The following is a 21,920-nucleotide window of genomic DNA, read 5'->3' as shown; positions in this document are numbered from 1 at the left end:
AGTAGTTCTTGAGATACAATCGTTTTGAAAAGTAGTTGAGCAGGCTCAAAGAGTTAGGACTTTTATATATCTGTGCTGTTTGAAATTGCAATTCGGAAAATCAGGAATCCTGTCAATCACATTTGATTTTTTTTTTTCTAAATGTGACTGGCTGGTGAAGAAAATGTATTCTTGTTTTTCTCGCCATCTTGAAATCCATTCAGTGGAAAACAAATTCACACCACTGGGGTGGCACAATAAGAACTGCCTCACACCAGAGCTGTCAAATAAAAAATAGGAAAGGAGTCCTCATTGAATAGCACCAAAGGGCTGTACAGTGGGGGTAGGCTGTCAGCAGAGGGTCAGGTAAAACCCTGTGTACAACCAGGGCCGGACTGGGAACCAAAACCGGCCCTGGCAAAGTGCTCGCCCGGCCCCCTGGGGGTTTGGGGGTGGGGCCGAGCTGTTTGTCAGGGCTGGTTTCGGCCGATTTTGTTACAGGGGCCGATATTGCAGCTATGTTGCAAAAACGGCCCTGTAACAAAAACGGCCCCCATGGGCCTCAAACTGGCCCCCACCCTGGCGGCCCACCGGGGAATTGCTCGGTGCCTGCTACAGCCCTTCTGGCCCTGTGTACAACCCCAATGTCTTGCCCAATAGGGGCAGAGCGCAGCAAGGGTTTGGTGCCCATAGCAAAATGGGAGTGGAGTCTGCGGCAAATCACCGCTGTGCATGGCCTCACGTCATGCACTGTGGATGAAGGCCATCTGTAGTGGGTTGGGAAAAAGTGTATTGTAAAAAGTACAAAGAAATTCACTAATAAAACACTAAAAGCTGAGTATGATTTTGGTCAACGATACAAAACATCTGAAATTTGCCCGATTTGGTAAGCAGCGCACACAACGCACACCATAACTCACATGAGTACACCATGCAGAAAACACAAAACAAAATGGCCTTTTTAAAATTGTGAATAAAAAAAGATCGAATAACAAGACAAAACATGGTTGGCAAAACAAGTTCTTGTGTCCACTGAATAGTATAAATTGTGAATTTCAGGGGTTTTGCGTGTTTGAGCCAGAACCATAATTTGTAACTGTGTTTTCAGGGACAAATTCAAAACAGTTGCTTTACTTTCTTGTTTTATAAAGGCCACAGAGCCTCTAAATCCTGTTTTTGGGAAACTTTTAACTTTCTCTTATACTCTTTGAATCTCAGGAATGTATTGAAACCACACATAGATGGATATCTTGCAACAATAAAGCTGTTTGTTTTAACAAATTTTACCTGTGAGTGGACCTGCCTAATCACCAAAACTCTGAACTTTTGCCATGACGAAATACTTTTGAATAACCCTTTTTATTAAAGGCACTACTGCTGTTTATGGATGTGTGTTTACAGTCTTCAGAAACGCGTACATATTTAGAGATGCTAATGAGGACTGTGAACGCCTACCGTGAAGCATGCTTGAACCAGCAGTGGAAGAGGCCCCTACCCCACAAGGAGTGGCCATAAAACTCCTAAAATGGACAAATTGAGTTAGTGGTCCCTCAGGGTACTCGTGACAAAAATAATGTGAGAAATGTTATTGCCGTAACAAATTAACATGCAACTTTGCAACTCTTCGAAAGAACCTAAGAGACATGCTGGAAGTTTCAACACAGTTGTATATCACTTATTTATTAAGAGCGTAGACCGAATTGGAGATTAACTATCCCCCATTTAGCCATGAAAATATGACTAAATCAGAATCATATATGAAAAAATCCATCCTGTGTGATCTGTTCTAGCAATATTTGTATTTTATAAATCTGTGTCTAAGGTGTTCATTTCTGTATGGAGCCTGTTTCTAAATTCTCACAATCTGGCAGATCAGGGTTCCATGCTTGGGAAGAATACAATCAAGCAATTTGTGAATTTGTTGCAAAAGAGGATCAAACAATTTGGTCCTGATCTGAGGTACTAAGAGTGCAGGGCATGACAGCTTGTGTCAAAGTTCATAACCTTCCCTCTACACCACATTTGAGGAGTAGATTAAGAGACTGGGCGCTGTCCATCATGTGGGTAACATCCAATGTGTGCCAGGGTACCAGTCCTGCTTACTTATCACACAGTTACTATCAGTTTATAGTTAGATACGGCACAGTGGTGACATATGGTTGTGCGCAGCAGGAGTTGGCCTCACTTATAACTTGGCTTTCCACTCAAACCCTTCACGTGGAAACCACAATGTACAAGGCCTTCTGCCTTGTGGTAAATATTTCGTTTACTATTTTTTATGCGGTAAAATCTATCAAGAATAACTCAGTAAATATAAGAGGCAGAATCCGTGGTATTAGAGGTTTAAAAATGCTTTATTCCTTTACAAAGGAAGACAATTCGAATTGTGGGCCTTCTGTTCCATCACCACGAAAGTTCAGGAAGGAAGGGAGCATATATTATTGACAGTTAAGCGGTTTTATAGAAAATGCATTACAGTGAAACAGATGCAAGAGGCGTGACAGCTGATAACTCAGATAAACTGTACATACGTAACTAAACATGGGTGTAACTAAAATACGTCATTTAAACATGATGTTACAAGTGGGTGGATCCATAAAAGAATCCTGCAATGTCAGCAGAAATATGTGGCAGAGATGCGCACGCAGCCGTATGACGTGTGATTGACGTGCAACTAGAGGGTGAAGGGGACTTGACATTTAGCTCTACATGTGGAGACAGAAGTCTGGGGTTATGTCAACCTAATTCCAAATCATATCTAATATCCTATGTTTAAAGAACTGTGTTATCCAAAAGGAAAGGTCTCTTAGGATAGAATCTTATTCTATACTGACTATACTGACTGTTAGTGCGTGTACAAGCGTCTAAGTGTCTACACTAGATGCGAGGGGGTAGGAATATTCCATGGTAACGGGGCTATGAATTACTTGCATGAGGACAGCGAGGCCTGGCCCTTTGCACGGTAGCTGGAGGAATGTTTACCTAAACTACTAGACAGGAATGCATCGGATGGGGAGCGGAGGAGATAATCTCGAAGGTGAAATACAGTTTTTGGCAGGCGACAGGCTGGATCAGGCACCGTTAGCCGCGCAAGGAGTAGGACAAAGTTCATGGTCACGGATGCAGGCTCAGACTGGAGCTTTCAGAGGCAGAAGGCAGGAAAAGGCTTGATGACAGAATTCGGGCCTACTCGCCTGAATCTGTGAAATGTGGAAAGTGAACCACATAAAGTCGGTGGCCTTTCATACTTAGGAATGGAATATCTGACCCATTCATGGCGGATCTGAAAGAGGGCATGTTGACGGTGGACGCACATATATTTGCGTCTTCAGAACTGGAGCAGGAGGGAACATACATGTACTTATAGCATGCACATGGAGCCGTTGGGGTCTACGATAGGGGACATAACTGATCACAAAATTCATATTTCCTCATTCCCTCCTTGTCCCCTTCGGACCCTCAGGAGATATCGATCTTCATCAATCCATCGATCTGTTCATATAGCATCATTTGTTCTTCTTTCTTCTTCCGGGATCTCGAATGAAAACTTGGATGTGGGATACACGAGGTGGCACACAGACCACAAATCGCTGGCCCACATTGTAGACATAAGCAGCAACTGAATAGTATGAGAAAGCCAATACCTAGGAAGGATAGTATTCTCCATCCCCAGGCTGACAACACGCCCCAGAACCAACCGGACCAAGTCCAGGTGCCTGGACTCTGGTGTATCTGGCTTACAATCTTATGAAGGCGGGTTATGGCTTTATATACTGACGGCGAATTTTCTGGTATGAAAATGCAACAACTTGATCCGATGACCCTACAAGCTCCGCCCCTATCGGCCAGGATGACGTCAAGGACAAGACGATTTTGAAGCACAACAATCCGCATAGCAGACTGCTCTTCTGTTAAATTGCCTAAGGCGGAAATAGTTTCGTTCACTACTGCTTCAAGGGTTCTGGTTAATCTACGTATCAGTTTACTATTAGTGACTGTACCTATATAGGGAAAGAAACCTTTATTGAAATCTGTGTATTTTTCCCATGCCGTTTCAGTGTAATCGACAATTGGGAGATCTCTCTGCCGTCTATTGTGTACTAAATGGGTATTTCTGTGATAATCAGGAGGAGCTAGGAAAACAGGTGGCAGAAGGAATGCTATATAACAGGTACCATCCCAATCTAAAGGTAGACATATATATGCGGTCTGACCACATATGAAGTAGGAATGATGGGAAGCTCTAAATGTAGACTTGCCTTGATCACTGAATTTTATTACAGTGGTGCATTTACTATGGCCCATATGTATGGAACCATTCTTTCTTATACATAATTCCCCTTTTACTGGGAATACTGACATGGCGGGCAAGATTGGTGTAGCTTCAGATTCAACGTTCAGGATCATGAGGTTAAGTGTAAAATTACCTAATCCATATACTTCATTTTCTAGATCAGTTCCTGTTCTTTTGGGAAGTCCCTCCTTGTTAGGGTAGCAGACTTTAAGTAAAACTAGGTTCAGGTTTCCCCATACCCAGTTGTCTTGATAAACTGCGGAATTTGAATCTAGGGTATTAATCAAACTAAACCATGCTCCACAGGAGCCATTGTGTGTGAACGGATAGGGAAAGAGGGGCAAGACTCCCTTATAGTTCTGATAGGGAGGGAGTCGGCCACATATCCAACAATTTGTGGCATTGCTGGTTTGATGGGAATGATGTAGCATACTAATGAATGTGTTGTTGCGCAGCGCAAATCTATAGGACAACTCATGCGGAGGAAATTCGCTAAAAGAATGTTCTGCAGTTATATTGTAAGCATGTTTAGGAATAGGGTAATACATATGCAATAGTATGCTGGAAATAATGATCAGAAGACTTAGAAAAAACAAAATTAATAATGTTACTGTACAGTGACTACGAAGTGATTTACAATACGCATGCTTTTTCAGCTGCTTTCGCTGATTTCTTTCTCTATTTCGGTCTAGAGGATACATGTCAGAGACAAATTCAACCGATTCACCTTGGAGAGGACTTAAACAATCAAATTGTCTGACTTATTAGACCTCAATTTTAGTTTATAAATTTCTGAGTTCGATTGCTCAACCAAGGGGAGCTTTGAGTCTGTCTTTGAGGAAATACAGGGTTTAGTCTCTATATTGGATGGTAGTCCATAAAATTTCTTGATATGACTCGAGTGCAACCACCCTTTTCTTCCTTCGATTTTCACGGCTGTCCTTGTGGTGAGTAAAACTAACTTCGGTGACTTCCACCTAGGATCCAGTTGGGTCTTCCGGTCAAAGTTCCTGACCAGCACCAGATCACCAGGAACCACGTCATGGGGCTTCACCTCAGTATTATCGGGAAAAGCTGCGGATACCTGTGAACGACAAGATTGTAGTGCAGACATCAAGGAAGCCAGGTAATCTGTCAGCATATTACAGTCAACGTCAGTGATTTTACGAGGTATAGGCGTCCCCCACATATTTGGTGGTCTACCGAAGATCACCTCATACGGGGATAGCCCTGTTCGAGAATGTGCTACCATTCTCATGTAAAAGAGCGCAACTGGTAAGGCTACTATCCAATCGACTTCTTTTTCTATACATATTTTGGACAATCTAATTTTCAAAGTTTGATTATGGCGTTCTACGAGACCTGCTGCCTCGGGATGTCGGACACAGTGAAATTTCCATTGATAGCCTAATAGAAGGGAAACGTGTTTCATTAGTTCGGATGAGAACGGCTGGCCGTTACCTGAGTAGACAACACGTGGTAAACCGTACCGTGGGAAGAATTCTCGAACTAACTGTTTGGCAGTAGTCGGGGCAGTGTAATCTGAAACCGGGTATGCTTCTGTCCAACGGGAAAGAGCACAGACAACTACGAGAACATATTTGAATCCTCGACATCGTTCCATCTGGATATAATCCATCTGGAGGACTTCAAAAGCATTGTCGGGAGTTTGAAATCCACCCTGCTCTACGGGGATGCTTTTACCTGGATTAAACTGACAACATATCATACAGGTACGAACTTTTTGTTTAGCTGCGGCTCGCAAATGTTTGTTGAACCAAATGTGTTGAATGCTGTCTAGCATAGCTTTCTCTCCTAGGTGTGCTGGACTATGTATAGTGTTAATGATGACTTGGACCATTGAGTCGGGAAGAAACCATATAGATTTTTCCTTCGTCATCCATCCTTGATCTGTTTGGATCCCTCCTAATTCAGTCCATTTCTTTATTTCTTCTGCTGTAGCATGTGTCTGTATGTCAATTACATCAAGGGCGGGATCCTTAACTGTCATGCAATGTGTTAGTGTCGGGACTATTGTCTTTGTCGCGTCAATTGTGTGAGTCTGATTCTGAGCAGTCTGTTTAGCTGTTCTGTCAGCTAGGTCATTACCCTGAGAAATGATATCGGTAACTTTTGTATGGGCTTTGCATTTCATAATCGATATTTCAGTAGGTAGATGAATCGCATCTAATAGGGCTTGAATGAGGGGACCGTGTTGGATGTGGGCACCGTGAGAAGTTAAATAACCTCTCTCTCGCCACAGTACGCCGAAGTCATGGACGACTCCGAAGGCATAACGTGAATCTGTGTATATGTTGACTTTTTTATTTTTGGCTTGAATACAGGCTTGTGCCAGAGCGATGAGCTCTGCTGCTTGAGCTGACAAAGTGTTAATACGATTTGTTTCAATGACTTCAGTGTCTGTTGTGACTGCGTAAGCGGCCACTAACTCTCCTGTACTTGCTCTCATACATGACCCATCTACATACAATGTCAAGTCTGGATCTGACAAAGGGATATCTGTCAAGTCTTGTCTGGGTTTCGTCATGATAGTAATAACTTCGACACAATCATGTGCCAATGGATCTGTTCCGCCCACTGGTAACAGTGTGGCAGGATTTAACGTATTACAACGTCTGATTTCTATATGTGGCTGAAACAATGTTAGTTCGTAACCGGTGAGTCTCGCTATAGTCAAGTGTTGTGTTTGTGTGCGGTTCAAGAGAACCTCTACTGCGTGTGGTACTTGTACTGTCAATTGATGTCCTAACACTATGGCATCGCTTTGTCTGATTGCTAAAGGTGTTGCTGCCACCGATTTCAGGCACGCAGGAAGAGCCTGAGCTACTGGATCTAATGTACTAGAGAAATAAGCACATGGTTTGTGTGATCCTGCTTGTTCCTGAGTGAGTACTGACAAGGCAGTACCTTCGCGTTCTGTAACGAAGAGTGTAAACTGTTTACTGTAACATGGTGTTGCTAGGACAGGTGCTTGGCATAAAGCTTTCTTTAAGCTTTCAAAGGCGTGTGTATGTTCTTGAGTCCAAGGGAGGACAGTCGATGTGGCTGCCTCCTGTGTTGTCAACTGGATGAGTGGTTTTGCTAGAAATGCATATTGAGGGATCCACTGCCTACAGTATGAAGTGAGGCCTATAAAAGCCCGTACCTCCTTTTGTGTCTTGGGTGGTGGCATGTTAGCGATTAACTGGATGCGGTCGGATGTAAGCTGCCTTCCCTCCTTGGACAGCGAGTGCCCAAGGTAAACAACTCGCTGGACACAGAATTGCAGCTTAGAAGGGGACACCTTGTGCCCCTTGTCAGCCAAAAATTTTAAAACCGTCAGTGACGCTTTTTCACATTCAGGTTCGCTTCGGGCGGTGATCAGCAGATAATCGACATATTGAAGCAAGGCAGTGTTAACTGGCATGTGGATGCTGTCAAGTTCTCGTTTCAATGCTTGGCTATAGATGCTGGGGCTTTCTGTAAATCCTTGAGGTGCGCGTGTAAATTTAAAACTTCGTCCATTTAAACTAAATCCGAATAAATATTGACTTTCCGGATCAATTGGGACACTAAAGAAAGCATTCTTGAGATCAATTACAGTGAAGAACGTTGCTTCTGAGTCAATAGCTGTGAGTAATGAAGAGATATCTGGGACCACGGGGTATTGTGGCACAATACATTTATTTAATTCGCGCAGATCAATAACTAATCGATATACTGGTGGAGCTTTTGGATCCGTTCTTTTAAGAATCGGAATTATCGGAGAATTACATACATTGGAGTCGGTTTCGACAACCACTCCTTGTGCAATGAGCTCGTCAATGATTTGCAGTAAAGCCACAACAGCATCGGGGGGTAACTTGTATTGTCGTATTCGTGGTAGTACTATTCCTGATTTCAGTGTAACTCGATATGGTGTAATATTCATGCAACCAACATCAGTGGGGCCTTGTGCCCATAAATGTGTAGGTAAATTCTGCAGTCGGTGATCCATGTCTCTGGATACGTAGTGACCTTTAAAGTCACGTAAAAATAGTCGTACTCCTTCCGGAGAACAACATATTATAGCTCCTAGAGCTTTCAATGTTTTTATGCCTAACAAGTTTTCTGGACATGATTTAGTAAGCAATAAATCTGTAGTACGTGTCAATGGACCAATCGTAAGTGGAAGAGGTTGTGTTACATCATTAATTATAGGTTTTCCTGAGAATCCAAGGGAAATATTCTGTGAGCCTGAGAGGGGTGCCCCTGGAACTTCACTACGTCTTATAGTTGTTCTGCTTGCCCCTGTATCAAGTAAAAACTTTCTGTCTTCCCCTAATAATTCGCTATGTACATAAGGTCCCTCTTGGTCTACTGGAACCTCAATAAGGGGTAAGCCAACTTCCCTCTCTAGGCTATTTCATGTGTATCGCTGATAATCGGGATAATCTGCTTGTGCATACTGATACATCTGTTGTGTCGTTGCTTGTGTTGCAGCAATAGGCTGCGCTTGTGGTGGTGCTACAATTTGTTGTGGAGCTGCCTGTTGCGGAGCTAGTTGTTGCGGAGCTAGCTGTTGCAGAGCTAACCTAGGTTGTGCATGCTGAGGTATTTGTTGTTGATTCTGATCCTGTCTAGGTGGACGTGGTCTCTCATGTGTTCTACCTGTAGCAATATTATGTTTCAGGACTGGACAATCGTGTATATAATGACCTGGTTGTTTACAATAGTTGCATGTCCCTTTCGCAGGGCCTGCGGAATCACCCTTTTGATGACTATCGGCTGGAACTGACTGTGCAACAAGCATTTTCATTTTTGTATCTTTCATACGTCTTTGTTCGTGTTCTTGTTCTTCTCTAATTCTATTGTGATGATATTGTAACATCTGTAGCATCTGTGATGGGGTATTACCTTGCCAGGTACTTTCGAATTTCAATACTCTATTCTTAACTTGTAGCAGAGAATTTTCAACTAATTTTGTCACAAACAGATGTGGGTATGACTCACTACTTGCTTTTATGCCACTATTTATACCAAAACATTTTTCAAATCGGCAATAGAAATCACTAGTGTCTTCATCTGGCTTTTGTTTACAGGCTGAGATTGCACCCCAGTCTTCCTTTTTCGTAGTTAATAAACGTGGCAATACCTGTATTAGTAATCCTGCTAGTGCTGTAGTCTTTTCCCCAAGCCCTGCTCCTGCAGCTCGGGCCTTTTCTTCGTTTTCTAACGCTGTCCAATCTATCTTTTGGTCTCCCACCTCCCATTCTTTTTCTTTGAGTTTTTCATAAACACCGGCGGGTAATAGGACTTTTAATATTTTCATAATGTCGGGGTAGGTATACTCTCCCATGAGTAACATGTCTTTTATCTCACGGTGGAAACCTGCTGGGTCCTTGTCATGGCTGGGTACTACTTTCTTCATTTCTAATAATTCTAGTTTAGTTATAGGCGTGTACACAAACACGCGTGTAAAATTATCACCGGCACCTCTGATTGGGTGTACTTCGCGTAACGGATTCTGTCTATCTATGTGATACATTTTTCTTCCCATAATGGGAACTGGAACGTGTTCTGGGCATACGAAATTTAAATATTGGTTTCGGGATTCTAGTATTTCTTTAATCAAATCAGTACCTGACCCTTTCCACATGTTCGTGAGTAGTTCTGTCAATATGTCAGGTAAGGGTCCTGGATCGGAGTGTTGGCTTTTATATAATATAAGGAGGTGTTGAATCATGTATACACTAGCTAAACGCTGTTCATATGGGTCTAGATTCAGAAACGTGTGTGTGAGTACATCATCATTGTATTCGCCGGGACTGTCAGCCCATTGTACTGCTGACCTGGCTAATTCTTGTTCGTCCATGGAATCGAGCATGTGGTACCCCCTTCGATCTCGGAGTAATTTATCAACGGCTTGGAATAAGTGTTCGGGGGATTTTGTATTTAGCCTAGGGCTTGGAAAATGTCTATTATATTCTGGACGTATTGGACGTACCGGATCATTGAAACCTCTGGTATTATTATGGGGTTTTCCTCTACTTACATAAGCTATCGTTTCTACTTGCTCTGACTCTTGCTCCTCCTCTTCTCTGTTTAGGTCTGCGGTGTCTACCTCTAATCTTTCTTCGTGTATTCGTTCTACTTCTTTGCGGATCTTTCGGTACATGGCGACTATACATAACTGTTTATCATGTCTCCCTTCTGATATATTCCGGCCCCAAGTGACAAGTTTTTGCATTTCTTCCGGATTTACCCCAGGCCGGTCTTGATTTCTGATTACACAGTTTATGAGGAAACGTAACAATTGTCCCTGTACCTCCGCTTTCTGGTACTCCATGGCTCTGCTAATACTTTCAGGACTTCGCCCTGACTGGACAAAGTGATACATACTTTCTAAATGTGTGGTCATTCCTGGTAGCTTCGTTAAATATATTGCAGCTCGTCGAATACGTAATGATGACAGCAGCATTTCGTCCCGTTTACCGGGCACAGGATCATATCTACAATCTACTAGAAGTTCCTTGAGCATGTCGGGAGTTGCTAGTTTGGGCGTACGTTGGAGGGCTAAATCTCTAAGAGTCTGTTTATTTCGCGGCGGAGTGGCAAACATGTCTGTCGTACCTCCTGTAGCACCGTCTGAGGTGCTAGGCACGAAAGGATTCGTTGGGTGTAAGATAGAGATTGTAGATGCGGGAAAAACTGTAGAAACGGACGGGTCTGGTGGAATTTGTGTAGGAGTTTGTAATTGCGGGGATACTGACGAATGCTCTTGGTGTTGAACACCATCGGCAAGCGATGTGGGTGATATGGCATTAGCATATTCGGGAGCAGCGTCATCTAAATAGGAGGAAAGAAAAACGTCCTTTGCTGTTTTGGGATGTGATTTGGGATGTGCTTTTATCGGAAACAATGGAGGTGGCAAGTCTTTTGGTATTTCCTGAGTAGCCTTAGGTAACCCTTCGGCCAGAAGTGGATACATACCATTCATAAGGGCGTTTCTTTGTCTATCTACTTGTTCTGAGTTTACTCGAGTACCTTCCTCAAGTAATAGATTTTCTCGAGTTTTATTTGAATTCTCTCTACCTTTCTCTTCCTGTCTGTGTGCTTTTTCTGTACGTCTGTATGATTCTTTACGCCATAATTCAATGGCATCTTTCTGTGACTGTCTGGCTTTCTTTTTCCATAATTCTTCTTCTACTCTCATGATGCAATCTGCATCCCAGGTCCCCGCTGCGGGCCATCTCTGACTCTCTGGTAATTCTTTGGTGTAGTCCACCCATAAATCAAGAAATAATACGGCATCTAGGCCATGCTTATGATACATGAAGTATCCTGGAGTATCCCTAGGTGGAATGGGAACGGCTTCTTCGAGTACACCTTTTCTAGTTTTGATCTGTCTTAGTTTCGAAAAGAGCGGCATCTTTAGATCTTGTTTCTAGGACACACTTTATACGAGAAAACACAATAATGAACAGTCATTCATACCACAATATATAGAACGTATTTAAAACATTTAACGCTTAACAGTTTTAACGGACAATGATAACTAATAGAAAACTAGTTATTGACATTATACTGACACTAGATGATACTTATTTATATACGAAACATACTATATTACTATATATACTGCTAAACAGTACAGATACACTGTTAAAACAGTGCAGACCGGATTTGTGTACCCAAACCCGTCTTGACCGGCACAGACTATGTGCACGTAAAATGCCTCCCCGATAATGGTACTCACCGGGTAGCTCGGAACGGAAGGCCTCGGAACGGAACTGAAACTGGACCGGACTGGACTCGACTCGGCTGGACTCGGAACTTCGGAACCTGGCGGGACTCTGTATACCTCGGATCTTGCTCTCTCAGCTAGGCTCTGGTCGGGATACTTCGCACTTCTCACCGCCTCGTCTGGGTGTTGATCGCAGCCTCAGTCGTCCCCGCTTGGCCGGAGGGAGATACAGGAAATCCTGCGGGTACGCGTTTTTGTCCGTTCAGCTGTGGCAGGAGACCGGGCCTGCAACGCACCGCCGGCGCGTGAGATGAGAAAGTGTCCCTGTTCGGGCGCCAATTTATGTGGTAAATATTTCGTTACCGGTACTATTTTTTATGCGGTAAAATCTATCAAGAATAACTCAGTAAATATAAGAGGCAGAATCCGTGGTATTAGAGGTTTAAAAATGCTTTATTCCTTTACAAAGGAAGACAATTCGAATTGTGGGCCTTCTGTTCCATCACCACGAAAGTTCAGGAAGGAAGGGAGCATATATTATTGACAGTTAAGCGGTTTTATAGAAAATGCATTACAGTGAAACAGATGCAAGAGGCGTGACAGCTGATAACTCAGATAAACTGTACATACGTAACTAAACATGGGTGTAACTAAAATACGTCATTTAAACATGATGTTACAAGTGGGTGGATCCATAAAAGAATCCTGCAATGTCAGCAGAAATATGTGGCAGAGATGCGCACGCAGCCGTATGACGTGTGATTGACGTGCAACTAGAGGGTGAAGGGGACTTGACATTTAGCTCTACATGTGGAGACAGAAGTCTGGGGTTATGTCAACCTAATTCCAAATCATATCTAATATCCTATGTTTAAAGAACTGTGTTATCCAAAAGGAAAGGTCTCTTAGGATAGAATCTTATTCTATACTGACTATACTGACTGTTAGTGCGTGTACAAGCGTCTAAGTGTCTACACTAGATGCGAGGGGGTAGGAATATTCCATGGTAACGGGGCTATGAATTACTTGCATGAGGACAGCGAGGCCTGGCCCTTTGCACGGTAGCTGGAGGAATGTTTACCTAAACTACTAGACAGGAATGCATCGGATGGGGAGCGGAGGAGATAATCTCGAAGGTGAAATACAGTTTTTGGCAGGCGACAGGCTGGATCAGGCACCGTTAGCCGCGCAAGGAGTAGGACAAAGTTCATGGTCACGGATGCAGGCTCAGACTGGAGCTTTCAGAGGCAGAAGGCAGGAAAAGGCTTGATGACAGAATTCGGGCCTACTCGCCTGAATCTGTGAAATGTGGAAAGTGAACCACATAAAGTCGGTGGCCTTTCATACTTAGGAATGGAATATCTGACCCATTCATGGCGGATCTGAAAGAGGGCATGTTGACGGTGGACGCACATATATTTGCGTCTTCTGAACTGGAGCAGGAGGGAACATACATGTACTTATAGCATGCACATGGAGCCGTTGGGGTCTACGATAGGGGACATAACTGATCACAAAATTCATATTTCCTCAGCCTCCAGACCATGGCTGTTGGCCACAGGGCCTGGCCATCGCCCAAATTCAGCTCTCAGCCCTGCCTATCTATAAGACCTGGTCTCTCTAGGTATTTTATTTGGGTTTTGTAAACCCTTAATGTATGTGGTTTCATGAACCTTGAAGCCAGCTTCCCAAACCCTAAAGGCACTCTGGAGGACCGGGAATCTAGGACCTGCATCAAGTTAGCAGACCCAGTCAAAGGGTTTGCTATGAGTGCAACAAAATCTAATTGCTTTCTCATTTTTGACACATAGGGTTTCCCTCTAAACCACCCCTTCCCTTAGAAGGCTGAAGGTCAGGGGATGCTCTCCCTGCAGTTTATGGCTCTTTTTTTATTCTCCACATGGGGACTAATCTCTGTGTCCTAAAATGGGGAGCTGCGACAGATTTTGTTTCTGTTGTGCTCTGTTAATCTGAATATTCTGGCTTGCATACATACTAGAAGTCAGCTCTGAAAACCAAAAACGGACAAGGGGAGAAAAGGGTCCTGTATACAATAGTATTGTTTATTTTTTTAATTTGTGTCTCCAGATAGTTTGTGAACCCGAGTTAGGGAACGATGCACAAATTTAAATGTCAAGAAATCTCTGTAATGTAACTCTTCCAACATTAAATTCTTATAAATCGACTGACCAAGCTGCTAGATAGTGCTTAACCCAAAGGGATTTAGCCACATAATACCCATCTTAAAATAAATAGTGCCTCTAACTAAATCTAAATGTAAAGTCCTTTTTCATACATTAACAAGGCTTACTGGGACAAAGGTCCAAAATACATAACTGAACACACGAATGCATGTTCAACAAGATCCATCATTTGACAACAGCACACTAGTGCCCTTGTTAACTGGGGGTCGTTCTCCATTCGAAGTACATGTTGATGCTGAAATGGGGTTTGCTCAGGTGCTTACTTATACATGTGCCATTTCACTTGCGCAGATAAGGAACCCCACAAAGTTTACGCACAGGTTTGAACAGGTAAAGCCTGCTGAGAACCGTATTGGCAAATATTGCAAAATTCCCACCAAGTTGGTCGCACACTGCTCCACCCACTAGCGTGTTACCCCGAAGAATTGTGGTCCCTGTAGTCAGCGTCGGCGGGTACGCCTATGCTCAGTGGTGCGTGCAAGTCAGAGTAGCGTTAGCCATCCCTGGACACGTGTTTCGCGGTAGTTGCCGCTCGTCAGCAGGGAGTAGGAAGAGTATAGGGTTGCTTGTGTAGGCAGCTAAAATCATATCAGGTCTGTACCTCTCGTAGCGAACGCAGGTGCGTAACCATGAGCCCGTCGACTCCGGGGCTCAGAGAGCCACTAAAAATTATCACCAAGTTGGTCGCACACTGCTCCACCCACTAGCGTGTTACCCCGAAGAATTGTGGTCCCTGTAGTCAGCGTCGGCGGGTACGCCTATGCTCAGTGGTGCGTGCAAGTCAGAGTAGCGTTAGCCATCCCTGGACACGTGTTTCGCGGTAGTTGCCGCTCGTCAGCAGGGAGTAGGAAGAGTATAGGGTTGCTTGTGTAGGCAGCTAAAATCATATCAGGTCTGTACCTCTCGTAGCGAACGCAGGTGCGTAACCATGAGCCCGTCGACTCCGGGGCTCAGAGAGCCACTAAAAATTATCACCAAGTTGGTCGCACACTGCTCCACCCACTAGCGTGTTACCCCGAAGAATTGTGGTCCCTGTAGTCAGCGTCGGCGGGTACGCCTATGCTCAGTGGTGCGTGCAAGTCAGAGATGCTGAAATGGGGTTTGCTCAGGTGCTTACTTATACATGTGCCATTTCACTTGCGCAGATAAGGAACCCCACAAAGTTTGCGCACAGGTTTGACCAGGTAAAGCCTGCTGAGAACCGTATTGGCAAATATTGCAAAATTCCGATCTACACAACTTGGAACGCTATCCAAGGTGAGAAAATCTGAATGTTGCACCCCGGAAGTCGTTTCTGGCGGGTCTCATTTCTTTCAGTTATTGCTAACAGACGTTTCAGAGTAATTTCCGATGGGCCACAGTAATGTTTCTTTCAGTGAATCATCAAGCAGCTCCTTCTGGCCTTTGTGATAGACAGGAGTCTTCTGATAGTTCTGTCATGGCTTCGTTAGGAATAGTTCCTTGCAGGAGATTGTTACGGAGTGAATCTGGAGGAATGATCAGGAGGATATTTTTGTCACAGGACAGTCAAGTTTTTTAGACAGAGTTGATAATGGGCTGCTTGGCTGGGATGGGGAGGGGTTCTTTCAGAAAGAACTTGGTTAGCAGCTTTTTCCAGCCAATTGGTTGGGGAGTTATTGAAGAGATTAGTCAGGGCCTGGAATCTTGCATGGTTTATTCAGCTTAGTTTCTGATGGTTCATTTCACTAGCATTGGCAAAGCCAATTGGTCTCGCCTATGCAAGAACTATTGATTTTGGCAAGGTGTTTTAGCCATGTTGTACACCACTGTGGCTGAGGTTCATCATGGCTAAAAGTTAGTGGCGTGGGGCAGAGGGAAATGGGGTAGATTGGCATAGAGTGGGGGGTGGAGTAGATTGGATGAATTAGAGTAGGGTAGATTGGAGTGGGGTATAATGGAGTGGGGTATAATGGAGTGGGATGTTTGGAGTTGGGTGGGGTAGAATGGATTTGAGTAAAATAGGATGGACCGGAGTGGAGTAGGGTGGGATGGACTGGACTGGAGTGGGTAGAGGGGTTTTGGGTAGACTGGAATGGGGTAGATTGGGATGATGTAGATAGGGGTAGGTCGGAGTGGGGTAGATTAGAGTAGGGTAGACTGGGGTGGAGTGGGTTAGATTGGAGTGGAGTGTGGTATATTTGAGGAGTGGGGCAGATTTGAGGAGTGTTTGTCGAGTGGGGTTGAATGAAGTCGAGTGGGGTAAACGGGGGTATGGTAGACTGGAGTGGGGTATATTGGAGTGGCATAGATTGGCGCAGAGTGAAATAGGTTAGATTGGAGTGGGTGGAGTTAATTGGGGGGGGGGGGGAGGGGGGGGGGAGTGCAGGAGCGGCTCCTCCATTAGGGTGGAGGAGCATCGCCCCACTGCTTTCTCGCAGTGTGAGAAGCAGAAACAAACGATAAAACTACCATTTTATGTTTCTGCTTCTTGCACTGTGAGAAAGCAGAAGGGTTTGGTTTGGGGTGGGCGGGTCTACTGGAGTTCAGGGGAGGAGTGGCTTGCCCACTCTGAGAGCACTGACTTTTTGGTCGGCCCTTGGGCCGACCAAACCAATCATACGCATTCTGCATTTTCTGCATGCAGCCTACATGGAGAAAATTGCCTCCCCATAGACGTCCGTGTGGTCGGCGCCCCAGCCAATCACAACGCTGCCAATGCAGCGTTTTGATTTGCTTAGGGGAGGGAGGCTGCCTGCTTCCTGTTCCAGGAAAACATGAGTCATGCCGGCCGCGGCTGGAGGAGTGGAGTGGGGTAGACTGGAGTGGAATGGGGTGGAGTGGGGTAGAGTGGAGTGAGGTGATTGGAGTGGAGTGGATTGTAACGAAGAAGAGTGGGGTACATTGGAGTGAGGTGGGGTAGATTGGAGAGGGGTAGCGTGGGGTAAGTGGTGTGAAGTGGAGGGGCATAGAGTGGAGTGGCGTGGAGTGAGTGGCGAAGATTAGAGTGGCAAGCCATGTCGTAGAGTGTCGGGCATTGACTGGAATAGAATGGAGTGATGTGGTATAGAGTTGAAGGGCAGAGAGTGGAGTTCAGTTGCGTAGTGTGGAGTTTGCATGGTGCGTTAGCACACTATCATTACAGACAACACATTTTGAATTGAAATGACCATTACATTTGCACTGAAATATGATTTCACTGCACACAAACGATAATGTGTGCAAATGTAATCACCTACTGTATTGATGTGTTTTGATCATATACAAATATTTGTTTCCACCACTCTTCAGAATGATACAAAACTGTGCATCATTTGTACTAACTTTGATCTATTCTGAAATATCAGCACAATTCTTTTTTTCTGTGCTTGAAAGAAAAACATCCTACACCGTCTCCTCTTACATGTGTACTCAGCAGGATTGTTAAATAAATTCTCTCACTTTGAAATCCGAGAAATAAAATGTAAACACCAAGCTCCCTCAGAAAACAGCTTGACATTTGACCTCTGTCTTTGAATGCACAGTAAAGGTGACAAGATAAGAACAAGATTTAAAGGCCTGTTTACAGAAAGCGAGTTTGTGGAATGAAACAATAAACAAGGTTTGGGCAACGGGAGGGACAAACTCAAGCTGGACAGCCTATAACAAATATAGTCAGCAAATAGAAAGCCAGAAAATGTGAGCAACAAACCAGAGCCAATGGTCAGCAAAAGACGGAATGCATTTCTAGGTCACCTTTCTGAATGTCCCCAAGATGTCTTTCGCAAACCAGACACCTGCGCTCGCTCTTTGGCTATGACCTAAAACTGAGGCTTGCTATGAGCATGTTTCTGACAGTGTATAATTTCTCAGATTATTTGAATGAGGTAGTATTTGAGATTCGTTTCTGACTGCAGACAGTCAGAGAGTTCTGTCTTGCAGGAGTGACTCAGGAGAATGTGCCATACATTGGCCACAATCTGCTTTTCATGGGGGGGGGGGGGGTAGTTCGTAATGATGTTTCTGTTAAAACGAAAACTATCCTTGTCTCATGCCACTGCTTTCCTTCTGTTGACAGGAGAAAATGCATTGTTGTGTAATCCGCTATCTTAACACAAACTCCAATGTATAAGATTAGTAGAAGCAGCGAGCGTGCATTGATGCCTGCTTACACACATCGGCTGTACATCCTAGAGTCTCTCTTGCCTTAATGGTGTATGCCATACAGAAGTGGATTGGAATGCGAGAGGTTTCTTTTTCTCCTAAAAGGCATTTGGATATTTATCAACTGTTCCATCCTTGCTGGCCCTCATGGTACATTTACAAATAGGTCAATGCATCTGAAACCTGTCGGTGCTGGGAAGAGTTCGTCTTTTCACAATTAACTGCTTTGCATGTCATGCATGGGACCCTGACCTAGCCCTTCCTTTCTGAGAATCCCCTCACCTTGAGTTTCCTATATTCTTGTACACCTCAGAGATCCGTCTTCCCCTGATCTCCTGGAATTTCCTGAACAAGCACCCTTTGACCTTGACCTGTCGGGAATTTAACTTTAATGGGGCATTCAAGCAAAACGGGGAACCCCAAGATCAAAAGGAGGGAGCAACAACCCAGTCCTGTAATCCATTCTTCCAGAGAGGAAGCTGTCTGTGAGGGTGCAATTTAATACATAACCATTCAACGGAGACCATGTGATGGTCCCCATATGGGACTTCAGCACTCACAAACAGCCAGATGTACGACCATTCCATTTTCGAGTCGCAAATTGCATCGCTTTGCGACTCGCAAAATGGAATGTACAACAGTGTCCCAGACACTGTTTGCGATTCCCAATGGGTTCGCAAACGACCTGCCTCATTAATATTCATGAGGCAGGTCGCATTTTGCGACCTCATTGGGATTGGCCAGCACTCGCTGGGGTCAGCAGACCACCATTAAATGAAGCAGTTTTTTTTTTTAAATGAAGCCCGTTTTCCCTAAAGGAAAACGGGATGCATTCAATAAAAGAAACATTAAACGTTTCAGTTTCATTTTTTAAGAGTAAGTAGTGGTCCGCGAAAATATTTTTGCTGCCTGTCACAAAGAGGAAGTGGTCCCCTGGGGACCCCTTTCTGTTTGCGAGTGGCTAGTGGTAAACTGCAAGTGTTTTGCAACTGCAATTGAGGTCACAAAACAATCGTACATAGAAGTGCGACTCGCTATTAGGAAGGGATGTCCTTGTGCACCCCTTCATAATAGCGAGTCGCAAACCCTATTTTGCGAGTCGGTAATGTTACCGACTCGCAATACAGGGTTTGAACATTGCATAGGCCGATTTTGCAGTCACAAACGGGCCGATTTCCCATTTGCAACCACAAAAAACAGTCGTACATCCGGCCCAAAGTCTTTACACTACAATCTATCCTCACACTTGTGATCTCCAAGCTCACTATATAAACAGCCCATCTTCGGCTCCCCAGTTACACCATACGTAAATGCACTAAATTCAAAATGGTGTTACAAGACTGTCTCTACCGCCACCCCAGAGAACATATGACATCAGTACTTGGAAGCTCTCCACCGGCTATTCACAACTAGATAGATAAGCAATGTTCATGACGCCAGGCTCACTATCAGCCAAGATTCAGAGGGTTTTTTTACATTTTGGAGGGAGGTGAAACAGCTGCTTGCAAGAAAACTACACTATACAATGACCCTTAGATAGAACCTGGAACAGTAATCACTCCTTTAAGTAGAACTACAGTTCATACAAATAGAACAGCCTTACCAACCACACAACGTTCTATGTCCAGATACGTTATGAAGAGCTGATCTGTGTCTAGCTTGGGTATTATACAGGAATATAAATTCATAAACAACCCTCCTGGCTCTCACCCAGCAGGCACGCAGCCGACTGCAGCTCAAACAGGCTTCATAGTAATTCACTTGTACTGCTCGGTCCTCTCACTCTTTCGCGAGACAACACTGCTACAGGTCATGTTTGGCACCCAGTAATGTACGGGTCCACAGCAATATACAAATAAATAACCAATCAACAACTAATGAGATATGCCACCGGAGGACTCTAATTTAATCCACAGCTACAGGTCCTAACTAACTATAAATTGTGACTGCTCCTTGACATCTCACAACAATAACTATATGCAGTAACCAGCTTGGTGAACAGGACTATGGGAAATACCCGAATGTGATCTGCAGCACTGATCAAAGCTGGCAGCAGCTTACTATAAACTGCATGCTTATCTCTCACACTTCTTCACCCATCACACTAGCAAGTGCTGCATCCCACAACATGGTAGCCACATGTTGGTGGTCATCGTGTGCTACATAAAACACGACAAACAGAATCAAAACTAAGATAACACCCCTCCAACCCTACCCTCTCTACACTGTGTACGATAGTACCCATGTAGGCAAGAGCTTCAGTGCCACACACAGGGCTAGTAATTGCTACATACAAGTGATAATACATTACTGCAAGTCCTAGAGTGTCAATGGGTGTTTGGCTACAACGTCAAAACTCACTGGAGCTCTCATACTCCAGGCTCCACTCCATCACTCATCTATCACGCGGCCATTTAGATATCATTCGGACTGTATCCAGGAGGTGCCTATGGTGATGTTGGTTGGGATGTGTTTCCGGCAAAGGTGGGATTGGTGGCTCCCTCTGTGAGCTATTACTGGCACAGATGGCCGTAAGTATATCTTTGCAAAAGTTTGTTAGTATCTGTTTTTGGGAGAAAAAAAACATATTCGGGGGAATATTTCCCAAAGAGAAGTTGCGGTCTGGCAGCTGAGGTTTCTGCCTTTAGTAAGCCTGGGCCTTAGTGTTGGGAGGGTGGGAGTCATGGCAGAGGCTGATCACTGTAATGTTTCTGCCAGGGCTATTCAAGATATTGTTTCTCATAGTCATGTAGGTTGGTATGGGACTTTTTCTTGCAAGGGCTCTAAGATCAGAAGTTGTTTAGGTGTTAGTTGAAAAGATCTGGCCGTATGATTGTCTTTTAAGGCAATATACAGAGTCTGATGGTGTTTGCATGGTCCGTCTTTCTACGGGATCTGGTGAGCGGGGTTGTGTCCGGCGGCGGGGAGGGGGCTACTTCTGAAAACAGCTGGTCTGTGTACTAGCGATGCCGGGTGCGGATTTGCGAGGCGTGGCGGGCAAGTACTGTTTCCAATTAAAATCCTCAGACGATGCTTATGGTGCACGAGGAGGTGGTCATTTTGTGGGTAATGTCTTTGCCAGTGATGTAGGGGGTAGATAGTAAGTGTAATAGGGCTGGGGGTTGAGGATTCCCACCTTCCGGTCATGTTGGCTGCTCCGGTCCTCCGCTCGGGATCCCACTTGCCAGCCGCCTCTCTGCTCCTTCTCGGGGTCGATGCAGCTCCTGTCAGATACCAAAATTCCGTACCTAAAAAGGAAAACAGCTGCAGGAGGGGCGCCCCGCCCCATAAAGACCTAGCCGCGCCTCAAGGCTGTTGTAGCACGCCTCCTGGGGAGCAAGCGTGCCCCTCTAAGGTGTGGCCGGGACTTCCTTAACCTCATTCCTTCCCCAGAAACAGTCATCTCACGAGTCATGCTGTGTGCATCCCCCGCCCAGCAATACTACTGCAGGGCGTCACGCCTTCCTTTCGAAGTAGCCACGCCCCTCTCGTGCTTCCTCGAGTCTGTTCTCGTGCTAGACACGCCTCTCCTTCCACGTGCTCCCACGGAGGCCACGCCTATCCCCTTGAGTGCATGCACACAGGCAAGGCAACTCGTTCCGTGCACTTACCGTTA

At 44.7% G+C, this 21,920-nt stretch overlaps 1 protein-coding gene across 1 annotated transcript in view; it reads right to left on the bottom strand.

The window, feature by feature from the left end:
* LIMS2 (LIM zinc finger domain containing 2) overlaps nt 1-21,593 on the bottom strand; it is a 229,914-nt gene extending 208,321 nt beyond the window's left edge. The window contains exon 1 of the mRNA XM_085634662.1: nt 21,441-21,593. Coding sequence (XP_085490788.1) covers nt 21,441-21,451 — 11 coding nt within the window. The 5' untranslated portion in view covers nt 21,452-21,593. The remainder of the gene's footprint in view (nt 1-21,440) is intronic.
* Between the last annotated feature and the right edge of the window lie 327 nt (nt 21,594-21,920).

The sequence above is a fragment of the Triturus cristatus genome, chromosome 11 (assembly GCF_964204655.1).
Source record: "Triturus cristatus chromosome 11, aTriCri1.1, whole genome shotgun sequence".
Taxonomy (NCBI): Eukaryota; Metazoa; Chordata; class Amphibia; order Caudata; family Salamandridae; genus Triturus; species Triturus cristatus.
Note: the sequence above shows the minus strand (reverse complement) of the source record. Positions and strands in the feature narration are given on the sequence as shown.